The sequence below is a fragment of the Halichoeres trimaculatus genome, unplaced genomic scaffold, assembly GCF_033239565.1.
Source record: "Halichoeres trimaculatus isolate MK-OKI-2021-1 unplaced genomic scaffold, fHalTri1.1 fHalTri1_scaffold_3, whole genome shotgun sequence".
Classification (NCBI taxonomy): Eukaryota; Metazoa; Chordata; class Actinopteri; order Labriformes; family Labridae; genus Halichoeres; species Halichoeres trimaculatus.
The window spans coordinates 16,793,225-16,804,803 of record NW_027437181.1 but is presented as its reverse complement, the minus strand read 5'-3'; the positions used below and the strand labels follow the sequence as shown (position 1 = coordinate 16,804,803).

Sequence of the window (11,579 nt, the reverse complement as noted above, 5' to 3'; positions counted from 1 at the left end):
TGTGCCTGGTGTTCTCGGGTAGCACCAGGGAGCCCAGCGGAGTACAGTCCCATTGAAGGAACCGCTATAATGTCACCACGATCACTGTTTTCCTCATGAATGTGAACCGGACTCATTGATTTCAGAGTCTGATCGCCTGTTTCTTCAATGCTGGACCCTTCATCGACGTGAGTGGATCCCGGCGGCATCCTCTCACACACACCGCCTCCCCTTACCTCCCTGAGAAGGTGAAGCTGTGATCCTAGCACCGAGCCGCTATGAAGAGAATAACGGGAAAAGCGAAGGATGAAACTTTGATCGAGCTGCAGAGCGCCACGGATTCACAGACTGGAGGTAATGAATAAAAAATCCTCTCGTTAACCTTCGAGGAGGTTTGATATTTTGTGGAGGGTTCGTTTATGTGTACACAATGTAGTAACCTGCTTGTTGTCATGGGTCTCTTGCCATGAGCAACTTTAGGAAAGACGCCTACTCCAGCAGATGATCCCATAATCTCATTAAATTAACCACTGGGGAATTCAATCTAACGCCCGAATTAATACCTAGGAGTGTCAATTTAAACCTCATAACCATCACTATGATATCATAATTTTTGTCAGTCATATTAAAAGATTGTGAGTTAAAATAACTATTTGTTCGCACATTTTAATATTAGTTGAGTGTACATGAAGTATGCCAATATGAAATGAGAGTGACCCTCTGTTACATACTTTAGCATATGTTTATTTACTCCAAAAGCTGTTCGAGACAAAATTTCTGTGGCACCATTCTGCTTTCAGTCTGGCAGCAGTTTTTAGACAGCATGACCTCATAATCAAGCAGAAAGTGGGCAGAGTTTGGGGAGGACTTTGTCTGAGTAGGATCATCCCAGTCAGGGGTGACGGCTGTGAGATCTCAGAGACTGCTGGAGTAGAGGGACGAGTCCACACAGAGCTCTCTTTAACAGCACTGATCCCATGACAAGCCTGGGGCAAAGTAGAAAAATGAAGTAAAACAAGCATGCTGTGTGTTTTAGTGCTGTACTCCCAAGAGTGTCGGAAAAACATTTGACCACAAGGTCCAGTGACCTAGCAGGTATTTTCCAGACAGAGGCAGATTACAATTAAATTGATTTAAGTTCCACTGATCAGACGTCTCCTTGTATAATCTTATTAGTTACTGTGGCAGCCAGAAAGAAACACTTCAATCTTAGTGCATTCTACAAATTCTATGCTTGCAAAGAGAATACATAAACAGAAGTGACTCTAGCTAGTAAAGAAATATCTCTCCTCCTCCTTCTATCTGTCAAATGAAGTATGGGTGTCAATGTCTAATGGGATTAGCTCCTCTGAGACAGATAGGCCTCACTGTGCGCCTGCTTATCAGCAAACCACACTCTGTGTTGTCTCAGGCAGCTTGGTCACATTAGTTCATGTGGGTTAAAATGTATGGTATATTTTGCGGCTGCAGGAGTGCTGTCAGTTATGAAATTGAGAGGTTTTCCTGTCATTTGTTGTTTCCATCCTGCATTAGTCCCCCAAGGAGAGTAGAAAATGGGTAAAGATTAATAGTTTCCACTTTCATGCTGCTCCATATGTGAGATTAATGGCAGACTGTGGTCTTTTAAGTCCTGCATCATGCCTCCCGTAGCCCCATGAGCAAAGACAATATCTCTGTTATGGCATTATTTTACACAAGATAGCCTTCAAACAAAAGGAAAATGTACATGACAATGGCTTTAACTCATCTATTTCTCTGAAGGTTATTTTCTTCTTTTATAGCCAGAATAGGAGTATAAACCTAAAATTGTATTGTTCTACATGTACAGTTAAAAGGAAAGCTAATTGAGTGTGGACAAATGGAAATTGCCACTCTCTGTGGTAACAGACTGATTGTTCTTCAGTCAGTGAGGCTCACTAAGATGTTCTAATTAGCTGCACACAAATCTAAAAAAACTTGCTTTTAAATCCATTTGGGATTCTTTCCAGGGAGCACATTAGTGAGCTCATAACAATAAATCAGTGACTTTTAAGGGTTTTTACGTGTTTTTTTTTTTTCAGAATGTTGGTATGAAAACTTTATACTAGTTTGTAATCTTTGCTTCATGTCAGGAACAGATAAAGCCTCATTTGTATCAATCTTATGTGTTTAATGCTATATCTTTTTTTTAAACCCAGAGCATCAAAAAACAATAAGCATTCTGTATCATGAGTTGTAGAAGCACAAAAACCTGCAATAATCCACCTGTAACATATCAGAGCAGGGAAGTGATGTTTTCAAGCAGTATTTTAGTGTGGTAATCCACGGCATGACAGCTAAGGCTCACAATAAACAAACAGTAAGTGGTTCTTATTGTTTTTTAACCCACGTTTGTTCGCCTCTATTGTATGAAGTTGGCTGCTCTTGAGATAACAGCAGTTCTGCATTTTAATGAAGATGAATCAGAAAATGATTCATTCAGTTCATCTTTATTTCTCAAAATATTAAATGGTTTCAATTGAAAATCAAACACAGAACAAGTGTAACTGACTTGTGAAAGTAATGTAACAGAACACAAACATTTTAGTTTTGTACACGTAGAGAAATTCCAAATTCTGACACACGTCTCTGTAGCAACATAATGGGTAACGTATGCTGAGTGTGTTGTGCACTTCAATCTACACACCAACCAAACCCAAGTTTAAAGTTCTGTACTAAACGATTCTGTACATACAGTGGATATAAAAAAGTCTACACCTTTAATATTTTTGTTATGTAAAAAAATTCGACCCAGCTAAATCATTTCAAAATGTGACCTATAGCCTTTAAATTGAAAAACAAACAGAAAACTTCTATGGGGGAAACAAAATAATAAGCACCTTTTGATTATATTACAGCATTCAGGCTTTTTGGGTAGGTGTTGATCAGTATGGCACATGCTGAGTTGGCAATATTTGACCACTCTGTTTTGGCTAAAGAGCCCCAAATCTGTCCTACTTCTGTGTAATTTAGCACCCCTACCTTCTTGATCTCACTTTCCCCACCAAGATTAATAAAATCATCCAATCCTGCTTTTTTCGTATGCGTTCAATTTCCAAAATTAAACAAATACTCAGCCAACCAGACCTTAAAAATATAATCAGTGCTGTCATTTTTAAGGTTTGATTACCGTAACTCTCTCCTTCCTGGTTTCAGTAAAAAATCATTTTCTCGACTCCAACTAGTTCAAAACGCAGCAGCTAGGATTTTAACTGGTATTAGTAGATGGCATCACATCACTCCAGTTTTAGCCTCCCTACACCGGCTTCCTGTTAGTTTCAGAATTGAGTTTAAAATTGTATTGTTTACTTTTAAAGCTCTCAAAGGACTTGCTCCTAGCTACATTTTAGAGCTACTCATACCATATGAACAACCTTGCAGCCTCAAATCCTCTGGCGTAGGCCTCCTGGTCGTTCCAAAGTTGAGGCTCAAAACCAAAGAAGAAGTGGCTCTCTCTGTCAGAGCTCCTTGACTTTGGAACAACCTACCAAAGGAGATAAGGTGTTAAGAGTCAGTCGCTTCTTTTAAGTCACTGTTATAGACTTGCTTTTATGTGATGCCGTCATGTTGTCCTTTAGCTTGTCTTTTATCTTTTGTATCTTTTGTTTCTATCTTACCTTGGTTTTACTGTCCTGTTAGCTTTTTTATTGTTTTACTTCTTGCTCATGTTTTTCATCATCACTTTTATTATTATTTTATTGTTCTATTAACACACTTAACATTGTCTTTTTATACCTGCTATCCTGTTCTCTGTTCCCAACCTCTTTTATTGTCTTTTACTTTCTTTTTCTTGTTGATTGACGTTTTTAGCTTTTATCTTGGTGCTCATGCTCTCATTTTATATTGCATGCTTCTTGTATTGCCTGGGTTCATATGGGTCAAAGCTTGTATTCCATGTTTGAAGCTTGAGTTTGTTTTTATGTTCTGGCCATAAAAGCACTTTGTAACCTATGCTTTTAAAAAGTGCTAAAAAATATATATAAAGTTCTTCTTCTTCTTCTTCTTCTTCTTCTTCTTATTATTATTATTATTATAATCATTATTATTATTATTATTATTATTATTATTATTATTATTATTATTATTATTATTATTATTATGAGTAGTAGTAGTAGTAGTAGTAGTAGTAGTAGTAGTATCCTCAGTGTATTCTAAGATTTGAAAAGAGTTTTCAGTCTGGGTGTGGTTCTTAGTTTGACCTGATAAACCACAGGACTTTCAAGGAACTTCCAGCTAGGGATGGGTACCAAATGAGGTACTTTTTTAGGTATGGGACCGAATTCAGTCATGAACACATGAACACAGCATTGCAAGGTTATATATTAAAGAATAAATATGTTAAATTGAAAAAAAAGAGATTTTATTCTGAAAAAAATGTATACTTTTTTATGACGTAAACACAAAAAAGTATCGAAAGCTAGTACCGTTGAGTACCGGTCCCAATTGCCAAGTACCGGGCATAAGTACCGTATCGTTTCGAATGTAAAAGGTACCCATCCCTACTGTTCATTGTTAAATAAAGTTTGACATCATATCATCAGTCTCCTTTAAAACTGCATTTTACTTCTGTGCTGCTATAGACCATGGTCTTCTTGATCAACAAACTATTGTCTTGTAATCCTGGTTGCTTTGACATCCTTAAAGTGACAAAATCAATATTTTAAACTGATTTCAAGCTTAATTTCTCTGGCTGTCAGAATAGTTCTTAACAGTCAAAACCCATAAAAAATCATGTTGTATTGTTCATTTTCCTTTGACCAGCATTTAGGTAATGAGTTGATTTAATATTTTTACAAAATTGAAATATGTCTGCTTAATTTAGAAGAAATTTTAAAGTAATGGATGCAATAAAAGCAGCAAAGTGGGATTAGTGGACAGTGTCACATAACTTTTTTTAAGCACCATGAACACATAATTAATTAGTAATTGCGTTTTATTTCTCAGGATAATTCACTTGTTCCTGACTTTATCTGCTAGTTGCTGAGAAAGGACATGTGCCTTTTATTTGGTGTGAGCTGTATGTTAATACTCTGTTGTCTCTGTGCTGAAGCTTTGTTCAGCTCTTATCAGCACCGACCTTCAGCAGTATGTGGCTCAGAGAAACAGAGGACAGGAAACAGAAACAGAGAAAGAGGAGGACAGGATCTGTCCTCACATTGATTTAGCTGTGTCTGGACTGAAAGACCTTTTTCACTGCTGCACAAATACAGATTTATAGACAGTCGTGACTGATGACTCCTGAATGAACCCCTCATGCACTGTGGATCAACAGTTCAAGGGGTGATTGTGTGTAGGGGTAACGCCACCTAGCAGGTTTGATTGAGAAAGATAACCTGACTAGAGATAAACAAAACATCACAGGTGAAATTTTCAAATATGTTTGTTGACTTTGCCAAAACACCTGAGAACGCAATCTACTTATTGTTTTGTGTAATGGAGCAGCAAGTAAGGGTTAGCAAGTCTGTATACATTTCTAAAAGTAATTCATTAACAGTAAAATTACTGACTTAATGCTTTGATGCATCTTTACGCATGGTGTGTAAGAAAAATATGTTGAGTCGAGTGAAAAAATCCATCTAACAGTTGAAAAACAAGTAATAGATCATACTTAAACCATTTACTTAGTAAAAAAATCTAATGATACTGAGCCAAGTGTAGTTGATAAAGAGCTAAAATTGTTATCTTAAAGTTTTTGACGAAGCATTAAAGTGGTTTCCTCAATATTTTGAATAAAGTATGAATAAACTGCTGGAATAAGCACTTGCACAGTTATTCAGAGCCAAGGTGTGCACAGAAGCTGTCTGGCTGATGAAGTGACCGTCCTCATAGCCCTCTGTTGACGAATTTAGACATTCAACTCATTGGTAAAACGGCACACATCTGTCAGGTCATGACGGTCCATACCAGAACAGATCTTGAACCAGACACTTAATGTTACACTTCACTGACTCTTTAGTGCATTTTCCATTGCTGTTTTACCTCTACTCTAGTAATCTGGGAAATGTTGCAGCCGGGGCTCACATTGAACAACCAAGCTCTCATTTATGATGTCATATCCTCTCTTTTTAACATAAGAAGAACTAACCAACTCATCCTCCATTTGATGTCATAAAGTAGGCAAACTTTTTTCCCAAACTGGTTCAAGAAATTAAACCAGAAGTTGAAATTTGGTTGCAGTTAAAGGGGAGCTGCTGTTCATGTTTTTACATCCAATCTAAAAGTAAAGATAAACAATTGAATACTTTGCTTAAGTGGAGAATCTAGCTTCAGTATTGTTGTTACAATTACAATTACAGGCACAACACATGAATGATTTAGAATAGAATAGAACTTTATTGTCATTGCAACAAGTACAACAAAATTGAAGTCACAGCAGCAATCAAGAAAACAAAAGTAAGAAAGTGTATGGAAAGTGCAAAAAGGTCCATAAGAAAATAGATGATGACAGCTTGTCCATCATTCTCCAGTTCAGCCAGCCTCCACCTCCACAGGGTCCAGGATTAAGCTTCTTCAGTCATGCTCCATCTCTGTCTCCTGGATCCTGTCTGCTCACAGCAGGTGAAGCTCTTCCAACATAGCATTGATGTCTGATGTTAGCTCTGCTAGCCATGTCTGTGAAAAGCATAATGCTACTCTGCCCTCTGGTATTCCCTCTGTTGCTGGGTTAGCACAGCTAGCTCGTCCATCTTATTGGAGACGGATCTTACGTTCCCAATAACGATGGATGGTAGGACAGGTCCATGTTGTCACTTCTTAGCTCACACCTGAGAACCAGCACGTCGTCCTCACCTCCTTCTCTTTACCTTGTGGGATGACATCAGGCCTTACACCAGTTAGCATTGACATGCTACAGGCTGCTAACAGCTGAGTTCACATGTAAACAATGCAGCCATGGTTACATGTAGGATCTCCAGACAAACACAGGAGAAAAAGTGGTAAAAATATCACCGAAGCCACAAAAAGCTTGGTGTCTATGACCAACAAATGAGCCATACAAAGTAGTGATCTATTTTAAATACAAAAATTTCAAAAAAGAGACGAAAAAATTACAAGAAATGGACAAAGAAGAGAGAGCTGCTGCAAAAGGCAGCCATAGCCAACAGGGCGGTGCCTGGCAACCCAATATCAGTTTATTTTAGCATTTTTAAACAACATTTGTTAATGTGTAAAGATCTAAGTTATACATGAACCATGGGAGGTGGTAAATTGAAATAATGAAGCTAAGTGGGTTCGTCAAAGAGATTAAAAACTTGACCTCCTAACCCCCCAAACTGAATGGACAAAGAGCTGTACAGGGCAGAGTTTTTATTTTTGCATCATTAGGGGTAGTTTATAATTCTTTTTTAAATGAACCCTCTTAGAAGAGCTCCTCATTGTGTTTGTCTATATTTCAGAGATTTGCGTCCATTTAAGGTGATCTGGCTTTGAGAACTGTTGTCCAGCTGATGAAGTCATCCTCCAGTCAGAGGTGAAACAGAACCAGAGTTACTATGGAAACAGGCCTTGTAATTGTATTACCCCTTTGATGGAGGCTTGGTACTAAATAAGTCATAGACAGCTACTGAGATTTCCTCCCAGCAAAGAGGAGAAGTACAGTAGAGCTGATGGAGCCTGTTTTATAACGTCAGACCGTCTTGTTTTTTATTGAGAAGTTCTGCTCTAAATTTAGAAAAAGGGTTTCACGTGCCTCCTCTCACTCTGCCTATTTACACAGCTTTTCAGTACAGGGGCTTGAAACACTGAGACGGGGGAAACAAACACTCATTGGCCATTAAGTCATATTTTATGTATGAGAGCTGTTTATAGGACAGACTGTTGGGCTTGTATTTGCCAGATGGTACTGTATCTCTTCTACAAACTCTCCTGAACTCAACTGGAGTTGAAATCCCATGAAGTAACTAGACCAAAGGTTAGAAACAAGAAATGTCTGAGTCCCAAACTGTGCTGACTCATAGTTTTATGAAACCCCCTTCTTCAAACGTGTCTACTTTCACAAACTATCAAAGCTGTCCAACCTTGTGTTGTTGGTGTTTCAGGTCTTGTCTGGTCAGATAACATGTTATTCTGTCTGCCCTGCTCATGACTTTTGCTGTACAGGTTGTTTGCTTTGCTTTGTTTGAGCTTTCCCATGGACATGAAATAATTTCCCCCTCAGCAACTTCAATATCCTGACAATAAAACAGGATATTTGTATTCACCATAACAATAAAGGTCAGATCTATCACAAAAACAGCACACACTAACCCATAAATACACTTAGCTCGAAATCATGCAACATGTCCGAGTCATGGGTAAGAGCACTAAGGTTCGGCTGTGACTCAAAGGTAGAGCTGGTCTGATCCAGGCTCCTATATACCAAAATGTCTTGGGGCAAGAAACTTGACCCCAAAACTGTCCCTGGTGGCTGTGCTATCATGAATATGGTGTGAATGGATGAAAGTGACTTTTAAAGTAAAAGTGTTGAGTGGTCAGAAGTGCAGAGGAAGTGCAGTTAATAAACATAGTCCATTTACATCAGTGAGCTCCACAATTAATCAAAGTGGTATCCTGACATCAGTATTGATGAAGCTGTATGAAGCTTAACATGTATCCATGTTAAGCTGTGAAAAGCTCAAGCAAAGGCATTAAGCCTCACCTTTCTGGCTAGGTAATATCACATGAAATGAGGGTCTGGCACATTTCCCAGAATTCTACAGCACCTGAGCTGTGCAGGTAGAATGCATTGCTGAATGGACACAAGAGGGTCGCTAGCATTGCTGCCTGTAGTGGCTGCTGATGTTTGTTTCTTATTTTCAACTGGCTTCAAGAGCACAGACATCTAGTCATGAATATATTAGAATGTTATTAAAAAACATTAATCTGTCTGATTATTCAGTAGAAACCATCATCCAACAGCAAAAGCTATAATTAATTTAAAAGGTAAAAACATACATAAGCATTATGATAGCACACCATAGTGCTGCAGAGAATCCCTGCCATGCCAATGCTACTTTTTCCTTTTTACTTTTATTGATAGAACAGCTGAATAGAGACAGGAAATGTGGAGAGAGAGGGAGAAGACATGCAGGAAAGGGTTGTGGCAGGGACTTCTATAATGAGTTAGCCCACTTGGCTAGCTGGAGTGCCAGAGATTGTGTTTTTTATTTTCTTCACTTCAATGAAACTAATTTTATCATATGGAGGAAAAAAAATGTGCATTTTTTATGAATACGAAAGCCCGTTGTAGCTGTTAGCCAGGTGTAAAGGCCTCAAGCACATCCTTTTGCCAGTTTCTAAATAAGTCTGAGGGTATTCAGGGTCCACATTTTAAAATTGACAGTCCCCATCTTTGAGCTTTGTGGTGCCTTTTCAGAGACCAGAGGGTAACACAACAGAGACAACATCCATGTTTTCAACATCTGGGCAACATCCTCTTGCTAATGAAGACCATGTGATATGATTCAAGCCATAAACAGCCTCTGAATGGACCTGGAAAACAATTGTTTGGTAACTGATATTTCCATGATCAAGAAGGGACTTAAAGATTCTGATGAAACTTTTTGTTTCATCAAAATAACCCCCAGCAGGCAGTTGAGTAAAAAAATGCTTCTCAGCTAGAGTAGTTAAAGAATTTTCATTTAGTACACAGTGAACTGACTTGACAGGAAATGTTGAGAGAGAGATAGACAGCATCTTGTCACAGAAGATGTAGGCTTGGGTGTAGCTCAGGATGTTGTGGTTGCACTACTCCTAATAGACTGTCAAACTTATTTTTCACGTTTTGATAAAAAATTCAGCCCTGTGTGGCACCAGCTCACGTGAAAGACCCTTCTTCTTTTGCTTACTACACTCAAAATCAAGACAGACACTGTGTCTGATACTGTGTAGTGGATGACTTTTAGCCTGACTCATTATGTGTACACCAGAGTATGGAATATATACAAACCATAGCACTAACCTTGTCCCATCAATATTTCATGCACATCTATGCTCCACTCCTGTCGACAGGGTTTGTGTAAGGCAATCTGTGGCACATTTGTCTCGTTTCCTCTGAGAAAAGCTCTGTGTTGCTGAAATCCCCAGCCATGGTTTGTCAGTCTGCAGTTTTTTTAAGTGCAGTGCAATGATCTGAAGAGGTTGAAATCAAGTACAAAGTACTGTAGGTGTTTGTGTTTGAGAGGAGTAAGCAGCAGGGCGGTTAAGCTGAGTGCCAGCCTCGTGGAAGAGCAACAAAGATGTGTTAGGCGGCTGGCTCCTACACAACCCGCCTGAGTCATAGTGAAAACAATTTAGTGTGTGATTGAATCAAATGTACATGACCTCTTGCATAATGTTCAGGTTGTGTTTGTTTGCGGTGCTGCTGCTCTGATGCTGCAAGTGATAAAAGCCGTGCTATGCTGTTAGGCTGTTTGTTGTGCTGTTTGGTCTGAGTGGGCTCTGAAGGCTTCTTTATAAGCGAGTCTGTAATTTGTCTTTTTAAAGTGTCTAAGTAGCACTTAATAAGCAATTATATTCCCCTCTCTGACCCTCTGTCCCAGACTAACCTATGTTTATGTGTCTGTCCTTTAAAGATGGTCCTGCAGTCCTGACCGCTTTCAGGATAAACCTGCACTCAGGTACGGGCGGATCGGAGGCTTTATGTGATGCCTGTCTGTCCGTCCTCTCATCGTCAACCTTTGCTTTCTGTATATTTTAAATCCTTTAGCTTTCTTGCAGTGCCAAAGGCTCCTAAATGAAGGGTCATATTTCCGTTTCTTTTCCATTCATCTCACTGCTTCCCGCTCTCTGCTAATCAGAGCCAGATGTCAGTCTGTCTGTCCGCTTGTTCAGCTTCTATCTCCTGTGCAGAGCCTGGCTCCTGGTGATAATATGCACTGTGTCATGTGTTCACCGCTGGACTGTCAAATCTGCACTGATGCTTGCACTCACATCATGCAGAGAGGCATGTGCACGTGGCGTTTTGTCCGATAGCGATGGGTAATTTGACAGTATGTAGAGTATAGGGTAAGGACTTACACAGTCCTATATCCTCAGAGTTATGTAATAGTTCGTTGATGTATTATGTCGCTTTGGATAAAGCTGGGTTTCAAGAAGTACCCAGCTTCATGCCAGTATTTGATTTTTGTAACTTTAACTGTACCAGTTGGAGAAATCCTGGTAATATTGTACAGAACAGAACAGAGCAGTTTAGCAAATTTCAATATCAGTGATTTTTTTCATTATTTCTTTGTATTACTTGGAGGCCTTCTTAAAATGTCATTAGATAAAAATGTCTCATAAACTAGATGTCCCTTATCTTTTTTAAATATGTAGCAAAACTCCCCTAATGCCATTGTTTTCTTTCATATTTCACAAAAAAGTGACTTTTTCATCTAAAAAACCCTTGTCTGAATCCACATTCAAGGATACCCACTTGTAAGCATTGAATTGATGCAAAACAACAGATAAACCTTGGAGACAGTCAGTCCATGGTACTGGGGATTTGTTTTTACCAATCAGGGATCAACAGTTGACCTGATTGTGTCACCAGGATCATTTACGTCAACTGACGCAGAGAAAAATTTACAGCAGAATGCAAATACAAGAGTAACCTAGTGTTATTA

General features: G+C 38.8%; 1 protein-coding gene across 2 annotated transcripts in view; it reads left to right on the top strand.

The window, feature by feature from the left end:
• Positions 1-11,579, top strand: part of ano5b (anoctamin 5b) — a 32,140-nt gene continuing 20,561 nt past the window's right edge. Inside the window, exons 1-2 of one of the 2 annotated variants that reach the window (XM_074666426.1) lie at positions 1-333; positions 10,548-10,592. In XM_074666426.1, the coding sequence (XP_074522527.1) occupies positions 258-333; positions 10,548-10,592 (121 nt within the window). In that variant the 5' untranslated portion in view covers positions 1-257. The remainder of the gene's footprint in view (positions 334-10,547; positions 10,593-11,579) is intronic. The other variant, XM_074666427.1, reaches the window with a different exon arrangement.